General features: G+C 43.4%; 1 protein-coding gene across 1 annotated transcript in view; it reads right to left on the reverse strand.

The window, feature by feature from the left end:
* Positions 1–27,140, reverse strand: part of sez6a (seizure related 6 homolog a) — a gene marked incomplete at its 3' end in the record, with an annotated part of 85,368 nt that overhangs the window by 21,819 nt on the left and 36,409 nt on the right. Inside the window, exons 2-4 of the mRNA XM_079283506.1 lie at positions 13,414–14,121; positions 12,827–12,948; positions 1,241–1,433 (exon numbers count right to left, since the gene is read on the reverse strand). Coding sequence (XP_079139632.1) covers positions 1,241–1,433; positions 12,827–12,948; positions 13,414–14,121 — 1,023 coding nt within the window. The remainder of the gene's footprint in view (positions 1–1,240; positions 1,434–12,826; positions 12,949–13,413; positions 14,122–27,140) is intronic.

Raw genomic sequence — 27,140 nt, forward strand, 5'->3', positions numbered from 1 at the left:
GCCGTTTTGATGGGCGCTTTCATTTTCCAGCCAGCTGATGAAAGTGCCACAGTAATGTGGTGGAATGAATGTTTTGTCCACCAGCTTCCACCATCAACTCAAATCGATGGGGCATGTAATTGCTGGCCACTTTGTGTGATTGCTAAGATAAACAGACGTTGTTGCGGACATGGAAGATCAATGTCACGCACAAAATAAGCGAGAGAAAGGGAGGAATTTATGGGCCATCATATTCACCGACAACATACAATAACTATCTGCTGACAGGTTTTGCGGCCGACGTAACCCTCTTATGTAGTTACTATTTGATCACATTTAATAATTCATTCTGCATAGAGACAGGGCGCAATTAAGTCCCGCCTACACCGGAGGACAACAATTCATCACTCTCCATTGACTTTGTAATGCGTGAAAGTGCTAGCAAACGCATTCAAGCTGCTCTGTGGTGGGAGACACTACCGACAGGGTAAAGAAACCCAAACTAAGTTAGAAGCTGCCGAACCAAAAGACGGCGGATACAGGCAGGAAGAATGGGGAAACTGAGGGGATCCACCTGTACAGCAAGCATTTTGTCCAAATGTCAGTTTTAGGGTAACTATATTTCTGCAAGTTGAGCTGAAACTAGTTCGACAGCATGCATCATGTGGTATAATGTGGATAAATCAGAAATCTATGCAGTACGCAAGTGCCTTAGCTAACTACAGTAGCTTGCTGATGGCTAACTTCATCATTTTAATCATCATTTTAGGTCAACTGCACACCTGGTATAAGGTGCTAAAACAATCCTTTTGCATGATGAAATCCAAAGTTTTTTTACTAGCTACAGGCAGCTTTCAGCCCTTGGTAGCAAATTGTGGCGCTGATTGTTTTTCCCTCCGGTGGATGTGGTTTTTAGAGTGACGCTCTGTCTCTCTGGTTTTAATCTCTGCAAAGGCCAATGAAATGAAATGCTCACAAAACTATTGAATGTGTTAATTCCAATGGCAAGCTATCCTCCCTCATGCCATATAATTCTGACTGATAAGTATTGGAAAAGCCAGTACACGTCCATGGGTCATTGATCAAAAGTGGTACGAGCAAATGCAACAAGTACTGCGAAATAATACTGACTGAGAGCTGTTTTCCCAATATGTCACCAACATAGTTAATGTGAACCCATTTGTGAGCAGGGCTAAGCTGATCAGTATGTAGTTGGACACAGTTTGAATAAAGTGACAACATAGCTATGGTACTGGCTCACCTTGGTAATGCAGCAGGAGAAAGCCGGAGTTGTGCTGTTGGTCACTCCGAAACCGGATGGAGATCTGATTGCTCCAGCTGCGCAGTACGAGGCCCCTCATTAAGACTGACTCATTGGCAAGGATGAAGGGTTCCCGGCCACCCGTGTCCTCCACTGTCACCTGCTCCCCCTCCAACGCACTCACATTTAGCACCTAAAAATAAAAAAAAGAGACCATAACAAATGATTACACACCGGCCTTCATTGCTGCACATCTGTGCATCTCACTGCAAAGGGTCTTTGTGGAGTAACACACGGCACAGTGCATTGTATTTGAAGCACATTTATTTCCATCCACTCTGGAAAAAAAAACAATCGATTCATAAACTTTTAACTCCAACACAGAAAATCAAATTGCATGCTAAGTGTTGACTTATGAGGTCTCAGTTCACACCAGATGGGATCTTAATTCAGCATCCCCCGCTGTTGTGTTTCCATTTAAAGCCAAGTTTAGTCTAATGATGTTTCTCTGAAAAATGGGTCACCTGCTGTGTTACTTTGCTCAGTTGTCGACAAACACAGTCGCACAGGGGTCTGTTTTGATTTAGTCATTTCTTCGTCAACCTGCGCCCGGGTTGTAGACACCTTTTTTTTGAGTAATTCTTGAATCTGTCTGGGTCATTCCACTCATGGTTTGTTGCGTGATTGACTCATCCTCTTTCAGTGTCTGCCTTGTGCCTGTAAGCCACTCCGACAGCCGTGCTTTATGTCTTCAACGGGTTTGAACAGCATCTGCAGCTAAATCTGGTGAAGGAACCTCGGGAGGATTGCGTGTAGTTAAACTGTCTGGATAATGAAGCACTGACACATTTTTGGAGCAACATCTTGATTCATTCCCCAGCAGAACTATAAAAGAGGCATGCTAATCCAACAGCAGGTCATGGTCATTATTCCGTAAGATAAAAAGAAAAAAAAAACTTTCACTTGTGTTTGCAGAAGAGGGATTACTGACTTCACCTACTTCCAAGGTGCATGGGGAAAGCAAAAAGTCTTCATTTCTTTTTGCATATCGGTTTTAACAGACTTATTAAAGCCAATTCAGGTTTGAATCAATTTAAGTCAAGTTCAAATCATTTGAAATTCTTCATCCAAGCTTATTCAATTCAGCTAAATGTTTTGTGCATTGGCCGGTACTGATAAAAAAGAGGAGATAAAAAAAATATGAATCCAAAATATCACTGCTCAGAGCCCAATTTTAAACCGTGTCGCAACAAGATCCAAAAATGACAAGTCCACCATAAACGCTAATTCAACCATCTACTTCAAGCTCTAAGTGAGAATCACAACATGTTTCGAACGCGAAAGCTGTCATGGGTAGTGGGCTCAGGTCTGCCATGAGGCAGAAAAAAGGTTGCCCTCCATAGGCCGATGTCCCTGAGGTAATATGTGTGCAGCAGTGTTAGTGCAACAGCCTGGAAAAGCTGAGACAGTGGTCAGGATGAGCACGTCGCACGACGGCGGCAGCGAAATGAATTTGGCCAGGTTGGCTAACTGTCACTCAGTCGAAGTAGAGCTGACAATGAGCGCAGAGAGGCTAATGGACACTGTGAGAGTGAGCTTAGAGGTGACTCCTTCATGAACGATCCATGAGGTCAGCCGCTTTGATTGATTTGATTTTTATCACAACCAGAATTAAACACTCTGGAGGTTTTCAGACCAACTGAAAACACGGAGCGCAAACACTAGATCAAAATAACAGATACGTGTGTGTGTGTGTGTGTGTGTGTGTGTGTGTGTGTGTGTGTGTGTGTGTGTGTGTGTGTGTGTGTGTGTGTGGGGGGGGGGGGGTGTGTGTGTGTGTGTGTGCGTGTGTGACAGAATCACGTCTGTATGTTTTTAATATAAAAATCGTTGCAGGAGCTTTAAAGAGTCGTGTCAGAGTGAGTAATAAAGGAATGCCACATGAATTTAGAATCCCTGTTTCTCAAGGGCAACGGCAATGACGAAGCCTTTGGCTCAGTTCTGTTTTCCCCCACTTCTGTCTTTGTGTCTCTGAGTTGATATGGAGAGCTTGGATGTTGGGAAAATGAGGTTACTTCAGCTACTTGCTCATTTTATAATTTCATAGTTCACCCCACAGTACAATACATTCTCTTTCAATTTAACATGTATACTCTTTTATATTCAAGGAATGAGATGATGGCAAAGATAATTTTGCCAACTACGCGTTGAACTTGATTGACAAATTCAGACAACAAATAAAATGATATCCGTGATTGATTGTTTGCATTGCAGTCTTGTAGAATATAGCTAAAAGGAAAAGGTTGTACTTTGTTACTTTAAGCAAGAATGAATATTTGTTTTCTTCTAGTCAAGTTGTATTTAAAAGTTAAAAGATTAGAGCCTATTATTTCTTTAATCTCTGAAATTCATCCTCATTTTTGTATTCAGAAATGTAGTTTCCGTGGCCTCTGCCATTGTGTAAAGCTGGTGACACAATGAGAGATGGCTGATAGTCCACCATGGTTCATAAATATTTCAGTCAAGCATCTCTCAAAAAAAGAAGAAAGAAATCGGGCTGGAAATCAAATGTCCCTCTTGTTGTAGCCCTCTGTGAAAATGGTGTAAAACCCTCTTATCCCCCCCCCCCCCCCCCCTGCCCGCCTGCCTGCCGCCGATCAAAGTCTAGAATCAATCTTGTTGCCTTCCTTAATGATATCAAAGGCTGGATATCCAAACATTTCACAAAATGTAATTGTTATAAAATGTAATGACAACAAGTCTGAGCTAATTAGACAAGCAATATCTACCTGTCATACCAACTACAAACTGAGCTGCCTGTCAAAACATGTTGAGCAGATTGCTAAAAAATAGTGTTATTTTTGCCCAATCACGATTTTTTATTTTTTTAAATGACTGTCTCCTGAGAAAAAGTTGTAAATGTTTTACTGCCTGAACTGCTGTCATGTATTTTATGTTGGTATCTGTCAGAGCTTCCTCCACTGACGCATTGCTTATATTATAACTGCCATCAAAACGTACAACCATATCACTCCTCCAAGAGCCAACTCATGTTTGCTCTCTGTTCTGCATTGATTGTCGATTGTACTGCTGAGTTTGAAAGTATTAAATTGATTTGCTCCGCATACACACAGTCTGTGATTCCCTGACTCCTTGCATGCCTTGGTGTCGCGTTCGATCAATGGATGGGATTCCCAGCCTCAGCGAGTAATCAAGGATGAGGCCTTTGCAGATAATGTCCCGGGACATTGGAACACCCATTGAGATTAGAAAGGATACATCTTAATTACAACTTACTCACTTTGTCCTATCATGACAAAGACTGAATATTTAATCTTACATCTGATGGTGTCTGAGTCCCCTTAATCATTATTATTACAGTAGATGACAGGTTTTATTTTGTCTATCTTTGTTTTCATTTAAATTCAATTTCATTAAAAATGTTCTCTTTTTTGGATCCTCCTTTCTTTCTTTGTTTTCAATGAAGAGGACGTTTTATGTTTTTTTTCAAGTAGTTGCACTCTTAGTGATTTAAAATACTTTTTTGACAATTTTGTTGTTGTTGGTATTAATTGTTTGTTTGTGCGTACACTGATATTGCAAGAACTTAAAATGATATCCAGTGAGGTCAAACAGATTGTAGGTCCGTGACCTCCTGGTATACATACACCAGGGATGCTCAAGAAGGACAGGTGAGCAGATAGTGAACAGGGAGCAGTTGGACTGATGGCCCCAGAGGGCCCTATCATCTGTCATCCACCCTGGGACCTGTCAGTGCAGCCAGCAACAGCTGTCCTGCCTCAATTATGAATCATTGGCCATGTCAAGAGACATCACACTACCTTATCTTCACCAGCGCTAGAGCCAAATGCCCGGGGGGACTTCTTTCTCACTGTCTCACTCTTTGTGTGTGTGTGTGTGTGTGTGTGTGTGTGTGTGTGTGTGTGCGTAGACACACGTGCATGCATGTTCCTCTGGACTGTAATGAGAACAGGCTTATTGTAACCCCTAGTTGGAATCTCTGCCTCAGCAGACACATTTGTGGGACCGGGGATTTGGCTGACCAAGCACACTTCTGCACCAGCAACATTATCAGAGGAGGCCATCTAAACAGTGTGCTGCTCCATTTTGAGGATTGTGTTGAGAGAATAGAGGATGTCTGTTTTTTTATTGTTTTTTTTAATCCAGGTTATTAAAGGAAAGCTCTTAACAATGCATCGAATGTAAGACTGTCCTCCGAGTGCTCTTTCAAATCTCAGTCGTTCACCCTCCAGCGTTTCTTTTCTCCCTCCAACTGTTCCAGTGAAATATTTCCTGAGTCAAATCAAAATGAAAGGACTAGAGGAGAGAGGGTCATCTCTCTCCTGTAGCTACTGTCTTTTCAATCACACCACTGTAATGAACAGACCACCTTGCACGGCCACAACTGCACTCAGAATGCAACAGATCTCCAAAATAAAGGTTTCAAAGGAGCACAACATTAGCTTGAGTCGATACCTCGATCTCGGTGTTTTCACCATCATCTTTGTCGAACACGATGAGCTTCCAGGGTGCTGCAGTGTTAAACTATGTGAGTGAGCAGAGGCGAAGATGCATCTTATCACATCCAAACAGAAAGAAGGCTGGCATAGTTTTTAATCTGTTACTATAGAGTCATTGCTGGTATCTAACACTCCACATAAGAGATAAACTAACAAGACTGGCTGGGAACCTGGTAGCCTATATGGACTGTGTGGCCAAATTGTTAAGAGGATAATCTTTGGTGCTGCATCTAAAATGTGAATTCGTGGAAACTTGACGTTCATCTGCAATTTTCTTTCGTGGTCCCAATAATCCTGCAGTGGGCTGCCGTATGAGCACAGGACAGAGCAGCATCCAGACCTTATAACAAAGACGATGCATCAAACCCTTCAAATATAGAATTTTGCAGCAACAACAACCTTGTGTGTATTGAGGAAGTGGATCAGAAAACTGATCGTGTGCGAACCTGCGTTCAGCGGAAACACTGGTAATTGCTTTTAAGTAAATTTGGAGAAATAATGGGGAAACACCAAAGCTGTAACAGCCAATGGTGTAACTGCATCACTCAGTAACTTCATCACTCACACGGGGACTCAGTGACAGACTTTAATGTTTACAGGGCTGGCCTTGCTTTGCTGCGGCTCAGCCAAAAAAATCTGTATCATGCAATTAAGGAGTTACTGTCTAAAAGAAAACAAGAAAATAAAGGGCACGAAAAGTTCTCTTGGTGCTTTTGAAATAAGAAGAAGAAAGAAGAAGAAGAAACATTCCTTTATTAGTCCCACAGTGGGGAAATTATTCTCTGCATTTGACCCATCCCTGTGTATATAGGGAGCAGTGGGCTGCCAAACAAATTGGCCTTTTTACAGATGGCATGTAATCTTTGTTCACTCTTTTATTAATTCATTCGTAAGCACACATATGAGTTAACTGTCCACAGAGGCGGGTTCTCACTGATAATTTAATGTTGAAAACATCTGGTGCTACTCCGCAATGAACATTTATACCGACTCACAGGAGCCATTGCTGATGCAGAAATGAGCAGTATGTAATCAAAACTATCTCCCTATACATGGAAATTAAATGACCCTGCTGCTGGGGGCAATAAATCAACAGCCATTGGACTTACCAGCTGCAGTGTCATCATTACTACGGCTGATGCAGGGGAGCACACTGGTAGACTACCTCATCGCCCCGCATCTAAGGCTCACATTTGAATAATCTTAGTACACCACCAGTTGGTGTTTTTGTGTATCTTCTGATGAATTAATACAAAAAAACAACTCCTCCAGCGTTCATTATATGGAAAACGTTATCTTAATTGAACATTCACCTCTATATAAACAACAGCCAAGGCCATTTCCTGTTTGCCCCGCTGTCTAAAACAATGGATCCTTAGCAATCAGCGAAAGCTCAATATTAATGAGAATGTGACAAAGCTGGTGGTTGACTACAATACTAGCTTGCTCATTGTCACTTATGTCACATTTGGCAACCCAGTCGCCAGAAAAAACCTGCAAACCACGACCCATCGGAATCAAACACTGACAGCTGCTGACACCGTGTTGTGTAGTTCTGCGTAGTAGTTCTGTTTATACTGTCGGCTTAGAGGACACATTGCACATGCGCAGCACGTTACTGCTTGCAGCGTAGTGGCCACTGGGGCAAGTCTGCAGGGTCAAAACAAATTGGCGGTAGACAGACGTCTGCACCGAGCCTACAGTGTGCGTACACCCTCTGATGAAATGTATGCAATGCTGACCCTGGTGGCCGTGGAAAGTATAACTTTCATTTTCACTGGAAATGTATTGTGACGTCAAAAACAATCATCTGGGAGAAAATGTATTCCCTTGAAATGTATTGGCATTGCAGTCTCATTATAAGGCATTAACATATAACAATTAATTGACTGAGATCCTGTAACGCCTCCACCATATAGTGACCGTCCTCTCAAATATTAGCATGTTCCCTCGAGAAGCTGACAGTAGACGTGAAGCCCCTCAGCATTAGAAACACGCTCATAAGATGAGACTCTTGCTCTCTGATAAATCAGCCTCACGGGCCTTAACATCTCCGTTTACTTGCTGCAGTGTGCATTTTTGTTGCATAGATTTAAATTCATGCATCGCTAATTACCCTACATATTTTCAAGCGTGCTTTATCATGACACTGAGAGATTTGGAGAGAACGTAGTTTTCTGGCCGACAGAGTTTTCTCTCTTTTGACAGCTAGCTGGGTGGAGGAGCAATTAGTGTCACCTGAAAGGATTCCTCCCGGGATGACTAGGCCCCATGAAAACTCATCTCAGAAAACTAGCCTTCTTTATGTCCTCCTTTACTCCCCCAAGGCACAACATGATGACGGCTTCCCTCTGCCTCATCTCAAGTTGATTAAAGGCGGCGAGTCCGTCTTGGCCTCCATTACTCAGTCAGGCTCAGTTTCTCTGCGACACATCTGCCACGTGTTGCGTCGTTTGTGCTGCTGGGGAGTCAGAGAATGGCCAAAACGTGTGCGTTAATACAACGTTTAAGATGCGAGGAGGGAGGATTACAGGCATCATAGGGCTATTTTAATGAAGGGGAAACGTTTTTTGACAAAAGTGTCAAGACTTGCCCTCGGTGGAAATCCCATAACACTATCTTGTGGCCCTTTCATTTGATGAGAGCACTGGTGGTCACTAGACACCAACAAAACAAATGTAATCCCCCCCCCCCACCCCCACCCCACACACACACACACACATCAGACTCTGCCAGGGTCAATGCCATGAGCATTTTCTTCTTTTGTAAGAAATACTGGAATTAAAATGGGACTGCCAGGATCAATACAGCAATTCACCCAGCACAGAAAGGAGGCTGTGTGTCAAGTATTTCTGCTGCTTATTAACATGGCTATTGATTGGAGTCAGAGGAGCGTGGTCACAGAAGCAGCATCAAATACCAATCGTTAACCCTGAAGTCGGCGTTGGCTATAAACACTTGGCATGCGCGGTAACATCTCAATCCTTGAAGGGACATTTCACTGGCGATCCACCTCGACCGTGCGTTATCCCCTCCTCAGATGTAACTCATAGCACATGCAGCCTTGAGCTCATTAGATGTTCGGTTCTTACGTTTTTATTTTGACTCGCTTGGAAACTTCTGAAACAATATTTACTCACTTGAGGATGACAAACTTGGAAGCTATAATTTTCCACACTGAGACTGGAGGCATTTGTTTGATATTTATAAGCTTCAATTAAAGAAACAAACGAAGAAAACATTGTGTTCTCTTACACTTGATGGTCACTTGCTGTTTAAACAAACATAATCAAGACGCTTAAATAAAAGGTATTGATCTGAAAAATAATCACATCGCAAGTCAAGCTAGAGCGGTTTAAATTCGTTGCGGTGTCCTGTTTAATTCATCCCCATGGTTCACCACCAGAGCTGAAACTGATTGAGACGGAGTAGAGGAACTGGACAGATAGAAAGACTGATAAATGCGAGCAGGGTGGAAATGGAAAAAAAGGGTGAAAGAATTGGGAGAGGGGTGGAGAAGAGCGAAAAAAATGAGATATTCAGTGTTGACCTCAAAATCCTCCCTCACCACCTTTTTTGAATGATGCTCCTTTTAAACCTGTGAGAAAATGGAAACACTCCCCCAATCAGCCTTTGTGGCAACAGGAGAAATTGGCCATGTCTGCGCTCGTAAACCCCTGAAATGTATCAACCACTCGCAGTCCTCCCCAACATAATACATTTTCCCTTCAGCGAGAGTGCAGGGATGGTGGCCACCATGAAACCGAGCTGGGACAACCTGTGCAGAACCTCAGGTGGTAACTCCTTGAGACCCAGGCAGGTAGATCAGTGAGCAGAGGAGACGGAGGAATCTGAGTGGGACAGATGGCCTGGAAAGAGCTGATAGCTAGCCAACCCGTCGGATTTACTTGATCAAATGAAAGAAGCTCCAAAACTAATTTTAAGTACTTTAATACCACAGCCCAGTTCTGGAAAACCTCCATCTGTCCTCTACTAAAATCTTATTGCAAAGTGACTGCGTAGATGGATATAGAGGACAGGAATAAGATGTGCTTAAGATATCGACATTTCACTGGCAAAGAAAATTAATAAATAAACTATTTTCACATGTGTGACACGGCTCTTTTGATCTGTCCATGAAATAAAAAAAGGTCAAGTTGGTCGAGACACTTCATATACTCAAGTGGGTGGTAGATTGATTCTTTACATTTTATTATTTATATTTATATTAAAAACCTCCCGACAGTATAAGGGCAAAACTGAGCCCATATTGCAGTTACCCGCTCTGTTTCAGCGTTATTCATCTTTGCTCAATTTGATATCATAGCTCGGAATGTCAGACAAAAAATCCATGTCTTAACAATTAACATTATATAATTTGCACCCCACACACCCTGCACATTTTTGACATTAACTTTATGAATGTGCAATGCACACTAAAGTGCAATGCCTTTTTAAAAAAATAATAATTTGTATTTTACTTTATCTCCGGGGCTGAAAGTTGGTGTTGCATCAGCCTCCTAATATTTGTGCAGTTATTCTGCAAATAAATTGTAATGTGTCCAGAATCACCAGATGGAGCAATGCATTATCTGCTGTTAGCTGTGGCAGAGGGGTTGTAGAGTCAGGCTGAGGGCAGTAAATTCTCCTGATACATTTTTCATCCTCCCTCTCATGCGAGATGCCAGACTGCTGAAAGGAGTATTGACAAAGCACCGAAAAGGTCTCATCTTGCTTATTTATTCCCCACCAATGTGATTCCTGATGGAAATCAGAGGGTTCTCTGAGTGCCTATATTATATTTTACTGAACCATACATCAATATAAATATTTATCACACAGTCACCTCATCATGTCCTTCAGAGTTTCCCTCCAACAAACTCCCTTCCTTTGCCCTTGCAAACTGCTGGTACGTCTGCTATAATGACTCCCGTCCACAGCAGAGGCAGGCAGCCAAAACAAGAATGTGCACCTCAACCAAAATATCCCTCCTAAGTCTCCTAATGCATAGTGCTCGACATGTTAAATGGTATCAGAACCAAAGCAAATTCTAAGACGTATGTTTCTGTTTCTACGGAATCTATTGCCAAAAATCAGCAAACTGGCTATGATCCCACCAGAGAATTGGCAGAGGAGAGTCTGTGATCCCTCCAGAGATCGACGTACAAGCTCATCAGAAAAGTGGAAGCAATCAGTTTATTTGCTTCAACAACAGTTCATTTCTTCTCTCTTTTCTTATTGGATAGTATGATTTTAAAGGATTAGTGTCTGAAATGACATGCATGAAACACAACTGGAAGTATAGGACTCTCACAGTGAAGGGACAGAGCAGTGGTCGAAGCTGTTTCATTCATCTATTTGGCATGTGTTCTGCTGTTTGCCATTCCCAAAAGAAATATTGCATTGCATGCTGCTCAGTCAATCTGTTGTTAGTCTCATTATATTTACAATTGCGACACTGCAGTCGCGTGTCTATACACACAATTTTAAAAAGATGTCACTTTTTCTTGCTCGTGCAATAATCAATATTGCAAAGTCAAAAATAAAAATAAAATCCTGTTTAATCGGTGTATATCTACATACGTGTGTGTGCACCTATGTCGGATCAGTCCTATATCAAACAGGCCAATCCAATGAGACAACAGCTACATGAGTGCCCATCTCTTTTTGCAGCAGGTGAGTGTGGAGATTCTGAACTGTTGATAACTAAAAGTCATCCCTGTGTAAAAACTGTCCTGCTTGCATAACATTTTCTGTGCACGCTGCTCCTCTGCAAGTCAAATTTCTGATCTCCTCTATTCCTTTAAAAACCTTGGGACCTGGATAGCCTCCAGGCAGAGAAGCTTCACTCAATGCTGATGAGACGGTATGACACATACTTAAATTTCTCCTTTTCCATCTTCATTCGCCAGGAAGGAACAAAGAGACCACGGCTCGTCATTCTCATCAGTCGTGCCAAGCAGTTGTGTGAGTGTAGTTTGCCGTTAGATCACTATCAGTTCAGCTGTAGGAGGGAGGGAGACTGTGGCCCCCATGGTGGTACTGAAACAAATGGCTCCCTGCCGTTTGTTGCTCCAATAGATGTGTGTGGATAAAATGTCTATAAGTTCCCTTCCCTTGCTGTTTTGATTCACTGGAGAGGATGTGGAAGTCGAGATCTGACATATCAAATGTGGTGAAATGCAAGTGTGTGTGCATGAACATGTGCAGGTAAGTGTGCACGTACCTATGTGGTTCAAGATTTACTTGCCTTACCCAGAGGAAGCTTTCAGAGAAAAACCAATACAAACACATATACTCTGTCAAGACTTATCTTAGCCCTCCAGAGGCAGCAAGACAAAGCTCACACATTTGAAAGTCCCCGGTGGTAAATGAGGCGGTTGAGAAATTGCAAATGCCAGAGAACGCAAGCACTGACAGTTAATTTTTATAACCTTTTTGTGAAAAGACTTACCAAGCAAGCATTTCAACCTGAGACAGACCCAATCATTTGTGCCCCCATCTACCCACTCACCCCAGCAATTTGTTACCTGTCTATCTCCGTCAACCCACACAAGACCAGCGGATACTGTAACAGCTAGGACACTAAACCAAAATGCTCTTGACTGTTTGAACAAAACCTTTTCTTATTTTACTTTCAGACACCTGATTCTGCAGTTCCTCTCAGCTCTGAGTTTATAGCATCTTTCAGCTCATTGTTTTCTTCTTTTATGGTCTGCAACGTTACTGTTTTGGTCAAGTATCACTGCTCTTACTATTTTTTTTGTTTGTGAAAAATATTTGACAAACCAACTGTATGCTAACTGCCCTGCATGAAATGGAAACTAGCAAATAGCTAGTGAACATATCGGAGCAAGAGTCCGGTTATTCCTTACTGGTGGAGACTAAAACCAGTGGAAAGGAGAGTAACTAGTTAGTTTTACAGTGCCTAAAACATTCTATTAAGTTGGTTTAAAGATGCAATTTAGAACTTTATCAGAAGTTGAATGGATAGTTTTAAAATTGCTCATCAGGGACAACATCACAGTGAGCCATTTGCACTGACCTGAACCTCAATGCCATATCCTAGGTAGACCGTAACCAGGTAGTTACACTCCGCTCCAGACTCAAGCTGCTGCAGGATTTCGATGTTGCCCTCAGGGTCAGTGAAATTCAGGCTGCATGGCTCTGTGGGAGACAGTAAAAAGACAAGTGATTCCCTTTTTCCCGGAGCACTGATCTCTCTGACAGCACACCTGTGTCACTGTGGCCACATAACCCTTTAACTATCTCTGCAGATTTCCTCCCCGACACTATTCAGCTGTGCCGTCAGCACTCTGTGGCCAGTGGAAAGGACAGGCAGGACACATCAGGGGAAAATCAGATTGATTCTGACACATGAGCGATTCTGTTATCCCCACTGGAGAGATGAATAGTGGTGTGCAGCATGCGAAATGAACACTGGCGATGTTGATGACCTGATGCTTAATTGTATTGCCTTCTGGGACGGATGAGGTTAATCTTTGGGGGGGGGGGGGGGGAAAGTACCCTCAATTTAGAATTTCCATCAGGGCAAAAGTTATTTGGATGTGGCTGCTGTTAATTTAAGTCGTTTTGAATGTCATCTTTGAAAGTCAAAGGGACCATGCCTACCTATTGTTTGGATGGTGGTGATGGTGGTGATTACGGTTGTGGACGTCGTGTTGGCATCTTCCTCTCGGGAAGGTTGGGGGAGGGGATGATCGGGGCTGGTTTTCTTTTTCAGTGCCTTTTCCCTCGCTTCTCCTTCCTCCATCCGCATTGAGGAGGGGGCCAGGGTCGCTTCTATTGGAGGCGCACTCCAAATTTGAGGCAGAATTCTCTGCGATGATAAAGACGCCACTGGGTTTTCGCTGACTGAGCCTCTATCATTTGGTGTCACTTGAGTGGTGAGGGAGTCTGTTGTTGGCTCGACCTTGTCCGCCCCCCTTGTCTTAGAGGGCTTCTTTTGAGGGACAGACATGGGCGGCCTTGGTGTTGTGGGAGAAAATGTGGTCAGTGGGGAGGTGGCAGCCACAGTGGCAGTGGTGGCAATGTCTGAAAAGGCTGGGGCATCCTCGTGGGGCACCAGCTGAGTGACAGGGTCCCTTGCATCTGAGGCGGACACAGAGCCATCCCTTTTAAAAAAGTGTTGGTCGCCCTGGAAATCCCTTGAAAGTAGGTGCTCATGAAGCAGCAGGCCCTTGAGGACAGGCCGGTGGTTGGGGATGTTCATTGGTGAGACGGTGGTGACGGAGTGGACTTCGCTCTCCGTGTCCTGTGTTGACGAGTCCTTGTCTGGGTCCAGTGTCCTCTTACTGATGCCGTTGTTTTCCTTTGGCGCTAAGAGTAAAAGGAAAAAAAGAGAATATGGTTGTATTAAATACAATATTCCAGGCCAGTGAGCTACAAAAGCAACATACAGTGCACAAGAGCAGTACATCTTTTTGACAGTTTCATTATAGAATCATCAAGACTGCCAGCCTATAATCTACCAAAATCATTCCTAATGAGGTGAGAGGCTGTCCTCTTGTATAATTCTTCCACACACACATTTTATTGCGATTTAAATCAGTTCATTATCCAGTGTGCTTGTGTGTGTGTCTTTGGGGGGAGGGGCAGCAGCACAGTAATCCCTTTTACTATCCTTTACAGAAGCTTAAGTAATAGCACACCCGTCCAATGGGTTGACATATGTAGGTCACTCCAAGTAAGGTACAGCATGCATGATATGATTGTACAGTGTCCTATGTAAGAACACATACGCCGTATTTTCAAGTGCATCTTCAGTGTTGAAAAATCTTTTTGTGCTTGACATGCCACATTTCATTAAAGAACGTTCTCTAATTCAGATTTTAAGATGCGGACAATGAATACTGACAGTGGTGAGTAGGGGCTCGCAGAAAGCCAGTTTATAATCAAAGGCAAATTCCACAATCACACCCCGCAGGCGGTGGAATCGCAGAGCGGAGAGACACTAAGCAGAAATAGTCTGGTTGCTTGTACGACAAAAAGATTTTAAAAAGCACATATTTTTCTAAGGCATTCTTCTGTAGTCTAGTACTGTACTCTTATTCTCTTCCTTTTTTCCAACCTCACACTCACACACCACTCAAACAGAGCAGGCATTGTTAAAAGTTCCACAGAATAAAAAAAACACAAACTAAAAATACAGGCGACATTATTGCGAGTCACAGATGACATTTTGCCGGCACATGTTGCCATTCTGACAATGACTGAATTTCAGTTAAAGAAGCGCAACACATTTAGAGGTTATCGAAATAATCACCAACCACAGATGGATGCATGCATTTGATAATTGTTTGATCTGTGGCCCGTTCCAGGCATGGGCAATGTCCCAAGTATCCTCTTGTCACACCAAAATTAAAGTGTTTTATTTTGTCCTTGTCAATTCAACCAATCATAAAAATGCCATTGTCTGATTGGTTGGTTTGGCCCTATAAAACGCGGAGACGCAACGAGAGAGCATGTCACTTTGCTGATCAGCTCTCCATACGCGTCGGCTGCCAGCCAAATAGCTGAGTGCCAGGGGCGCAGTGCTATCGGTAATCGGAGCGCACGACGTGTGCTCATGGTTAAGTTGTGGCTCATTCATAGGATTATGTAACCACTGTTCGGTACCAAATTTACATACATTAATCAACTATAACTCGCCAAGAGATCAACCTACTGGCTACTCTACAGAATGTGGAAAGATATGCGATTACTACAGCCAACCTGTACTCTTTGGGGGATGGCTTTAGATCAAAACATAAGAGTGTGCATTTTTCCTTACAGATTGCACACTGAGTCCAAACTTGCCATATCTACTCCATTATCTGCTACATTTCCTCACATCAGTTGTTTGTACAAATGAATGGATGGTTCCCACCACTGCAAATCCTCCAGGCAGTGTAAACATCAGAACGACAAATGTCTTAGTTTTCCTTAGTGGCTTTGACAGGACAGCATTCCTGAAATGATCAAATGTTCTCCAGCTGGCTGCTAGTTACACATGCTTAAGATTTAGATTTGTTTTCATTGTTTTGAAATGTTCATGCTGACTGGCTCTTTGTAAGGTGTGTGTGTTTCTATCTTGGGAAGACCGATGTAGGAATACAGCAATCAACATCTTTTTAGGACGGTGAGAGGAGCTGACTAAAAATACCACACCCGACTGTGAATTCTTTCTTTCACGCTGGCATTTTTCTCCTTCTCCATCTAATTTCATCCACACACAAAACAATACCATGGGTTTTTTCTTTTGCATGATGTAAGAATGATATCAAAACAAGGCTGTGGAAGTTCATATATATAGTCCTCCTATGTGTACATGAAACAATGACATCTGCTTTGACACCTTAATCAGCTTGAATGGTTTAGGGCCAAAATACATCTCTGATCTGCTGCTACCTTATGAACCATCCCGACCCCTCAGGTCGTCTGGGACCGGTCTACTTTCTGTTCCCAGAGTCAGAACTAAACATGGAGAAGCAGCGTTCAGTTGTTCTGCTCCACATATCTGGAACAAAGTCCCAGAAAGCTGCAGGTCTGCTGAGACCCTCAGCTCATTTAAATCAAGATTGAAGACTTTTCTGTTTGCTGCTGCCTTTAATTGAACCACATTCAATTAATATATTAATCAATTTCCTGCATTTCTGCATTTTACTACTGCATTTTATTTCTTGCACTGTTTTTTAATGTTTTAATGAATGTTCTTAATTGTTTTTAAATCTCCTTTTCTTTTGCCTTATGTTTTGATGCTTTTAATGGTTTTATGTGAAGCACTTTGAATTACCTTGTTGTTGAAATGTGCTATACAAATAAACTTGCCTTGCCTTGCCTTGAATCCGTTTGTCTAAATGAGGCAAAAAAAAGCTGCCGGCACACTTTTCATGCTCGTAGATGAAAGGATGCTGTTGACACAGGCAGCAAAAGCGTGGGCTATCGTCATGGTGAGCATTTCTATCAGCTACGACGCTCCGAGAGGATGAATGTTGCACATCAAAACAAAGTTGAATGGTTATACGATGTTTGTGCACATTTCAGATGGCAAGTAAAATACAGCGGCATGTGACGGGTGAAAGAATGTAATGTATTCTTTAATGCTTTCCATGGTGAGTTTCACATCCAGTCAATCGTCTATTCTTGTTTGTGATCAGTTCTTAACATCTTAGATTGTAAAGCTTGCATGTTCTCCAATTGACAGGCTCATTTGGGTTTATTGATCACCAGCGCCAGTTGCTTTTCAGGCAAACTTTCACTAAAACCGACTCGTTTGTATTGATTCTATTGGAGCCCTCATTACGGGAAACATACATTTACATTTTTAAATGGTGCCGGAATTAATATTAAAAAAATTAAGTGCGCCAGGCTCTGCTTTGCTCATAACAAAAGTAGTTGTAAGCCACTGTAACATTTTGCTGATGCAGAGCAGTTTTATCACAATCCAGCACACTAATAAAAGTTTGATCGGGCTATTCAAGAGGAAGAGTAAACAATTGTGTTACAAAGCCTCTCCCAGGCTGACAGAATTGACAGAATGGTTTTACATTATACTGGCAGACGCGACAACACAACATTTATCTTTCTTGGTGACAGAAGCAATTCAAAGACCTTTTGATGTTCTAAGATGGAGGAGGAACATTTCCTTGTAGCCTTATTCTGTCACTACAAGAGCAGCAAAAGCTGCTTTATAAAGGCAAACTAAGCATATTTGACATGTCTCACAACCGGCGAGAATAAACAGTGTAAAGGGGGGTATTCATCAATGATTGAAGTTTATAAGGCTGCCCCCGCTCCTCATAGTTGCAAAGTAGAGAGGAATCTGAAAAATACTGTATCGTGAAGCTGGGGAGTTGTGCTTTTGACAAGATCATTGTTATTGATGCACCGAACTGGCAACTGGCCTACCTTATCTTTGTCTCTCGCTCTCTCGGTCTCTCTCTCTCTCGGTCTCTCTCTCTCTCTGTCTCTATCTGTGCTGTAGTCAGCTGTTGACCATCCAGTTGCCTCCCTTCAGTCAGAATATTGAGTGGAAGTGGAGAGTGAGAACAGAGAACTGGGTTGAATCAGAGTTTCTCATCCACGGATCAATACGGGATCAATGTGTACAGGTTGGAGACCTCACTGTGGTGATTACAGAGGAGCCAGTGCTGCTACCAAACTCTTCTCATTGCTGAGCCTTAATTGGCTGTTTACAGTTGAGGTTTCACAGAATAGAGCAGAAGACTGAATTATAAATGTAATTTGAGTATGTAAATCAATAAACACAACAGGAAAGTTACACAGTCTTTTTTATGTTGCATTCATTAGTTGCAAATAAAAAGGTGGTTTTGTCATATTTACACACATAGGGTAGTCTTTGATAACCTTTTTAATCTTTTCTGTAAATTATGTGAAATGTTTTACATCTGAGCTGCTGACAAACCTGCCGGATGCACGATAGGATAAAGGATAAATGTTACAACATAAGCATGCCATCTTAAAATGCAAGTAGACTGGGAAAACGCATAGCACAGTTGTAGAGCATGCCAATCACATTTCAAAATGTAAATTTGCACAAGATAAGGAGACTAAAGACAACATTTTAGAAAGCATTTACAGAACATAGCCTCTTGCCAGGGACTGCACCGGGAGTGGCAGCACCCCCTGGTGGAATCTGATTGGCCAACTCCGGTCCCTCCCCTACTCGATTCTGAGCATGACAATCAGTCGATCAATCAAACCCCATTTGTATCGCACCTTTTGTTCAGGTCTGTGCAATTCAAAGATATTGGTGACGCTACAAATGGAAACGGTGAACAACATTTTGAAACAGGCAGGGAATTAACTTTTCATTACCTAAACACTTGACTTTGACAAACCAAACAAGTAAAATAACTGTTTATTAATGGAGACTGACAATATATTCACCAGGAATGCTCTGCCTCCTTTTCAATACAGGCTGCAGAACAGCTAGTGGGCCAGGTTAATTTTGTTTTACAGTGGAGTTAATTCGTACCTTCAAGATAAGTCCGCTGGCACAAGCATGCACAAACTCAACTTTACGTTCTCAAACCTTTGGGTAGCAATAAACTATAATGTAATGCAAACACTGAAATTATACGTATTTGTTATCCAACCTTGTATTACTGTTGTTGGGGTCTGACCATATGGCTTCAACATGTGCTGTAGAACAAAGAGCCAGGTCTTCCCTTTTGCAAGCAAAGGTTTCATCCTGATTGTGGTTTGATGAGCACCAAACCTCCTCTGAAGGAATTTCACATTAGGGTGTGAGTTTCCTCCCCCCCAAAAACTATGCGTTCCTGAAGTCACCTGAAAGCACCGCTGCAATCTCATTGGCCGAGAGCCAAGACACCCCAGGACCCCTGTAGTTCAGACACTGTTCTACAAAACTACGTGCAGCCGAATTCACCAAACTGTCTATTTTATCTTTGTTCGCATCCACGAAGCGAACCCGTTTAATCCTGCAGAAGTGAAGAAGCACGACGCCTTCAGAAAGAGAGAGAGAGATTCCACTCTCCACTCTCACCCAAGCGCCTCGTCTGCTCCGGCCATAAGGACGCGAAAGTCCCTTCTCCAGACGACAGCGATTCTCTCCCCCCGAGAGAAAACACGGCTTCCGCAGCCGTGCTGCCCGAGCCCACTGAAGCGCAGAAGACTCCCCTCAATCACCACGATTGCATCGTACCGTAAGGCAAAATAGATTCTGGGCAGAGTTAGAGAGAGTTTAATTTGTGTTTATTTTATCTTGTTTGTGTGCTTAAAGTACTGTTCATTTTTATAACGAGGTGTATGCTTAATAATCACAGACACTAACGATCGCCGAGATCGTAGGGGTTGTGTAGAAGTAGCGTGTATTCCATGCTACTGTGATCTGTGTTGAGCGAGCCGCCGAGTGAGATCGAAGCTGCTTCTCATCAGTTCGTAATCACTTGTTTTATTTCATTTTGCTTTGCTCCTTTCCCTTTTACTAACTCACACACACACATATAGCTTTGAGCTAATCTAGCTACGTGCTGAACAGCTACCAGCACATGTAGACACCGGGTCTCCCGTTAGCTATCCGCCATTTTGGGTCTCGCGCATGAGAGACCCACCACGTCCCAGCTACGTCACACGTCACTGAGCTGTTCCCTCGCTCCCCGCCCCCCTTTTCACTCACACACACACACACGCACACACACACATACACACACACACACACACACACACACACTCCCCCCCCCTCTTTTCAATAGTCTGTTGATTTTAGATAGCGTGCTCATGAATGTATAGTTGTTGTTAGTTTAGATATTAGTTGACTAGATCATTAGTATTAGAACTTAATAAACTGTTATATTTTAAAGAGCAGCTGTCTGTGATTACTTTGTGCATGCGTATTGTGATAATAACTGTATATGTGGTCTGTGCTCGAACTTAACCCTTCACTTTCACTCTGAATGTGTAATAGTACTCAGACTACTGACATTGTGAGTGAACACTAATTATGAGACTTAGTTTTATCGTTTGGTTATTGGTCCCTGTTCGCAGGGTGGTGCCCCGTTATTATTAACAATCATTAATAATTGTTACGGACATTAATAATTCTATTAATGTCCAGAATTTAGTTTCTTAGAAACTGATAACCCAAACACGCTCCTTTACGTTCCCAACACTGTCAAATTGACTAAAAAAAAAACTTTTGCCAGATGCTGATTCTCTCCGGATCTGGCTACGGTGGAAATTTGAAACACAGGCAGGTCCTGTTCTCACCCTTTTCCATCCATACTTAGAAAATCACACCCTGTACAGCCAGCCAATTTAAATGTACTGTGCTTGAAGGACTCCAATCAAGTATAGAGGTACTGTAATATGCTGGCAAAACCAGGCCACTGTCAGAACAAAGTGATCTTGATGGGCTCTGTCAGGTCCACAGAATGTGTATCATGTTTAAACCTTCACACACCAGCAAGTTGGATCAAGTCACAGGCAGCGATTACAATCACGAAGAGACGCTAACGTGTGTGAAAGTTGTGCTTTGCTCTACCACTAGTGGTCAATAATGTGTTGCTGTGGGCTGAGTGCAAGTGACAGCAGACATAGCATGGTGTGAAATATAATATAGCGCTTACCTCAGTTAAACTTAATTTACTGCAGATCCAACAGCTAAAAGTAGATGCACACTCCAGAGGTTATGCGTGTAACTGCATTACACCTCACCACACTGAAGCTGGCTAATTACTGTAGGGCTAATTCATAAATTAATGGTGGTAATTACCATGACAGAATGAGATTACTGTTATCTTATTCTGAGCAGTGTCACAAATACAATAAAATACCATTTATTGTCTTGGGGGAAATATGTTTCTTCTGTGTGCACATTAAGTAGAGCACATTTAGGACATGTCAGGGTCTCGGAGAATAAACGCTCACCAGAAGAATTTGATGCTGCTGCCCTTAAGCCCCATAACTTGTAACGTCACACCAACCCTGTTTTAAGGCTAGAGCTAAATACGAAGCCGTTATTACAGGATTATTTTGTTAATGATGCAGACAAATCTGACTTGACAATTTAAAAGTACCAAAACAAACCTGAACAAATGGTTCAGTAAAACTAGTATCTGTGTCCTGAGGTCAAGCGAGTTGAGTTATAGAGTGAAAGAAATTTCACAATGTGTACTTCCTATCTCTGGCAAGCCATATACTTTATCTGCCACATTAATGTTTGAAAAGGTGTAGTCCAACTCTAAACCCTGAAAAGACATCTTGCTGGATGCAGAATGAGAATAACCAGGATGTTATGCCATCATCTGTTACACTGCTGTTACACATTTTTTATTTCCAATCTTTGTTCTTCATGTTGCGGTTTTCCTTGCTTTCATCATACACCTTTTTATTTTATTCTGAATTGCGTGTGGTACCGACCCTTTTTAATGTCTTCAATTGTCTTGTGTTTTTATTCTGCCTTGCTGCAAAGTAAAAATCCTATAAATGAACTGAATGTCTCAACCGGGCTGCTCATTTTTTTTTTTTCTCGACATAATAAAAACATTCTAGAAGACAAATGTGGTTTGCATAAAATGATGACGCATGTTTCCAGCCCTATATTTATCATCTCTGCTGACTAGATTATAACAAAGAGCATCCTGAATATGCATTAGTGGAGATACAAGCTCACGCTTTGACCTGATGGAACCATGGCAACCTCACATCGGACACTGACAAAGATGACAAAGTGAGCAATCATAAGGGACTCCTCCTCAAGATGGCAACACATAGCCTCCTCTCCTCAGTTGCATATCAATGGAGTCATCAGTAAACACTCAGTGCATGGAGAGAGCACTAATAAGATGGGACAAGCCACACTTGAGGCAGGCTGCTGATTGACATCAATCTCCTTATATCCAGGGGCTTTATTTCCTTATTATTACAGAGAGCCACTAGACAAGCAAATCAATAAGCAGCTTCCGCTGGGCTCAGATACGAGGCCTTCAGATCACTCTACATGACTCCTTTTTAGGCTTCCCAGTGGAGCTTTGAGCTCATGAATTCATTCGAACATAAGGTGAATGTTTCCCAGTCGTGGCATTTGGTGCAGTATGTGCAGCTTCTGCACGTGTTTGCATGAAGCCATAAGGATAGACTACAGGAAATAATGGGGTGAAACTGATAAATTGATTCCATTAGTTAACCTAATGCATTTAATTTAATTTGGTGTGTGGGATGAAAGGATGTTGAGCGACATGCGCTGGCCTGTGCCTTCCTGAGACCTTTTCCACCCGATTCCTAAGGGAGTGCAGGTAACTGCCTCCTGATGGGATAGGGTCCAGTCTCGGGGGAAAGGTTTCAAACCCTAATCGCGTTTTTTTTAGCCCGCGCCTTCGGACTACCACATCTATATTCACTCTAATTGTTATATGTCTTAGGCCAGACCTGTCGTGGGAGGTAGAATAAATGGGAGAAGTATAGGATAGGTGGGGTGGGGAAATAAGGTCATGACACCATTGTGTCTCCATCTTTGACAGCGTTGTGGACGATTCAAAGATGACAATGGAGACTAAGTGGGCTACGATTGAGGGAGAGGTACGGGACCTATCAGAGATCGGGATACGGGTGCGGCTGGAGGAGGATGCCCCAGGGGGAACTCAGGGGGAGGGCTCGACCCCGAGGGAACCATCAGCCTCGAGGGTAGTGTGGGGAGCACGGGCAGGGAGGAGGAGAGGGGGTGAGAGAGGCCGAACCTTGGGAGCGGGTAGGGGCACCACATCCAGGGGAGGGCGCTTTAGATCCCCACTTGAAGGAGGGAAGGGTGGGCTTGAGACATCCAGGTATCAGGTGGACTATGACAACAGAAGGCCTACAGGACTGCAGAGAGGGAGGTATCGAGGGAGGGCATGGGGGAACCAGAGAGGGTCAGACAGGGCTCGGTCCCGCGGAGGGCCTAGCGGACCCAGATGGGGAGGACCCACCCGATCCAGATCCCCACGGGGGAGAATGGGGCGCAGCCCGGGGACACTACTGGGGGCAGCTGGCAACGATGAGGGACCAGACGGAGTTCCAGTGGACGGAGAGAAGTCGGCGGACCTCGGACCGTAAGGTCAGGAGGGGGATTGGAGGACAACTACAGGCCAGTTATACCGGGGGGAAGGGGGTCATCCGGGGACGGGGGAACAGAGCGATCAGGGCGATTGGAACCCGTAGCAAGAAGAGGGGGGTTGGGGGACCTGGTGGCATATTCCGATAGTTCGGAGGACCAGGGGGAGATTGAGCAGCAGGAAGACGACCCGAGTGAGATGGGGCAAGGAGGTCAATCCCACACTACTTCCCTACCTCAGGCTCAACTGGGGCGGGCGTTCCATAACCATGGTAGTGGTAGGGGGAGGGGGTGCTGGAGTCTGACACCCAGAAGATCCAAATTGCTGATTGGGGATTCCAATGTGGCTCACCTACCAATTACTGAGGATACTAGGGTGCAGGTTGATTGCTATCCGGAGGCAAGCATAGTGAAGGCCATTGAACTGATTAGGACTAGGACTAGGACTCCAGTTTCCCAGGGGGTTTTGAAGGTGATTATGTCCTTCGGGAGGGTGGAGGGGGCTTTAGTCCAGGAGATTCCGGTAGATCAGAGGGTCCGGGATTTGGTGGACGCAGGAGAGGAGGTATTTCCAGAGGCAGAGATCTGGGTCCCTAAAATAAATGCGGTGCCAGGTTTAGTGGGGAAGGAGAGGCAGAGGATTATGGACCTGAATAGGGTAATGGGAGAACTCCCGTTCCACATCCCCCGGCTGGAGGAGGAGGCCTTCAGGATAGAGAGAGACAATATACACGGCACACGGGGAAGAAGATGTGGGAAAACTGGATTCAGTTTTTGGGGATTGGCAACCCTGGACCAATAAATCCTCTGGGTAAGGATCGGGGGGTGGTGAATTTGTCTTCCACTTTCGTTTTGAGTGCAGCACATAAGCAAGTATTAAAGAAAGGGCTGACATTTGTCCCGACATCAGGGACTATTGGGAAACCGGAAAACCGGGCAGAAATAAGACAAAGATAAGGGGAGGATTTGGCAGCTTATCATCGACAATTGGGGATCTCTGGCTTTTTTGGAGGGATATCCTCGGGAGAACAGGTGCCGTGTGTCCCTGGGTCTACATGGGAACCATCCCTGTCCTCTATTCCAGTGGAGCTTAGGAACTTATTTAAAGCGGATAGGGAGTTATTGGGGGAGGTGGGGGTTATGGAGGAAATGGCCAATCTTACATCACAAGAGCGGATAGCAGTAAGAGAACTGCAGGGGGATACCTCAGTGGTCATTAAGCTGGCTGATAAAGGGGGAGCAGTGGTGATTATGGACCGGGACCAATACATCCAGGAAGCAGAGAGGCAGCTGGGGGATGCCGGGTACTATCGGATGTTGGAGGACCCAATGTACCTGAGGACGGCGGATTTGATTTCAACCAAATTGGATGAAATGTTGGCTAGGGGGGCGATTTCCAAAAAACAGCATGAGTATCTGGTAGAAGTCGGGCCTAAAATTCGCCCGTTTTATCTGTTACCGAAAATTCACAAGCCTCTAGAGACGTGGCCGGTCTGGGGGAGAATGCCACCAGGTAGACCAATAGTGTCGGACTGCGGGAGTGAGAGCTACCTGGTGGCGGAGTTTTTGGACTATTATTTGAGACCGTTGGCGAGAACACACAGGTCCTACTTGAGAGACACGGAGGACTTTTTAGGGAAAATCCGGACCATGGTAATCCCCGAACCATGCCTCTTGCTTTCATTAAATGTGGAGAGTTTGTACACCAACATTGATATGCTCAGGGGGGTGGGGGCAGTTCAGAAGGCCTTGCGGAGGTACTCTGTTCAATCTCACCCGGATGAGGACATCCTGAGATTACTGTACATCAGCATGACTCGGAACGACTTCCAGTTTAATGGCCAACATTACTTACAAGTGAAAGGGACGGCGATGGGGAAGAAGTTTGCCCCTGCGTATGCGGCCATTTACATGACTAATTGGGAGGAGACCGTACTGCAGAAATGCAAAAAGACCCCATCGCGGTATTTGAGGTATCTGGATGACATTTGGGGGGTTTGGCCACACTCGGAGGCAGAGTTTGCGGAGTATATCGGGGTGAACGGGAAATGTATGGGGAACAGGGGGTAGTAGGGGGACGTCCTGCCAGAGGTGGGAGGAAGCAGATGATCCCGTTAATAACCCGATATTCCTCTGTGTCGGCACAGGCAGTGAGGAGAACTAAGAGCAACTTTGCGGGAGCGGTGGCGGGAACAGGCATGGAAAGATACATGGAGGTCGTGGCGGCCTACAGGAGGAATCCGAACCTTAAAGATATCTTGGTGCGAGTCAAACTGCCAACGGTGGGGACAAGGGGGACAGGGGATGGATGATCCTATGAGATGGCTGTCTTGGCTAACATAAAGGGCATAAGACAACAGAGTGTTTTGTGGTTTGTTGGATCCACAGGGTGGGGGATTTTTTTCTTGCATTAACACACGGTTAATGAAGCAGAATAAGCGAAATATCTATAAATTAATTGGGAGTAAACATTAATGAATTAATCGAAAAAATGGGTTAATAGTTAAATTATAAAAATAATAAAATGATATACAAATATATATAAAAATATATAAAGAAAAGTGACAAGTGCATAGACATGTAAATAAATTATATATTTTTTAAAAGGTAGCAGGAAGAAAATGAAGAGAGAACTAGCTGGAAGAATAAGCCTTTCAAAAAAAAAAAGGTCACAAATCACATTTCCAGTCGAAACACCTTGAATAGTCCAGCCATGAACTGTGGCGAGATTCAAATTTCTGAGCATCAAATTAAGCTTTTACTGTCTGCCTGGTTTTTGAGTCGTGAGGATAACAGAATATTGAAATGAGACACACTCTTATCCTCCATCTGCCCTTTGACTTCATTGAGCGGAACCATAACTTTTACCTTTCATTTATTATGGCCTTTCTGTGCGCCGGTTCATTGAGCATTGTCCTTCAGACAGGCTTTAAACAAACTGTGTCGTAATGGTGCTCGGAAGCTCGTAAGACCCGACCTTTTAAGCTCGAGCAGAACAAAAACAGAGCTACCCAGCCGTGCTGCTTGCATGAAATCTACTGTAAAGCACTAAAGCTGCAGGGGGTAAATGGGCCAGCCTTAAACAAATCTGAACTCTATGGTGAAGGGTTGAATGTGGTTTAGTTGGCAATCATTTGATTGATAATCTATCAGTTTGTTAGCTTCATCAATTTGCATTTTCCAAGCCTTTATTTCGTCTTCTTCTGGGCTTTCTTTCATTTTCAGTTTTAACAATGTGTTTATTTATTTTTTTACCAGAGAACTAAGAAATGAATGTACAAATGTCTGGTATTAAAATCCCATAATTTTCCGTAATCATGGCAGAATCAGTTTTATATAGAAGCCGGATGTATTTTAATTTACCAATGTGTCGCATCCTGGAAAATAGTGGGAGGAGTGTCTCTTTTCACACTTCATTTCCTCCCATTAGAGTCATTTATCTTTTCATTTTCTTCTCATTTACGCCATGCTGGAGTCAATTAAGAATAGAGCTGTGGGTGAAACAAGACATACAACTTTCAAATATGTAGTGGATTACTATATTGTGAACAAAATGTCTTTTTAACAGTGGTTGGGAAGTGGCAGCACCCTGTATTACTTTTAGCATTGCAATTATGTAACATAAGTATAGAGAGGAACATTATGCAATGTACACATATGTTCATATTCTCTGAGAGTGCAGGTTGTACATCTGGCTCTCCTCCTGACAACACAGGCATTAGTGGTGAATTTAAAAGCTACTTGATTGATGTCACGTCCTCCATCCCTCTTCAAGTCAATCCCT

Source organism: Melanostigma gelatinosum, assembly GCF_949748355.1.
Source record: "Melanostigma gelatinosum genome assembly, chromosome: 14".
NCBI lineage: Eukaryota > Metazoa > Chordata > Actinopteri > Perciformes > Zoarcidae > Melanostigma > Melanostigma gelatinosum.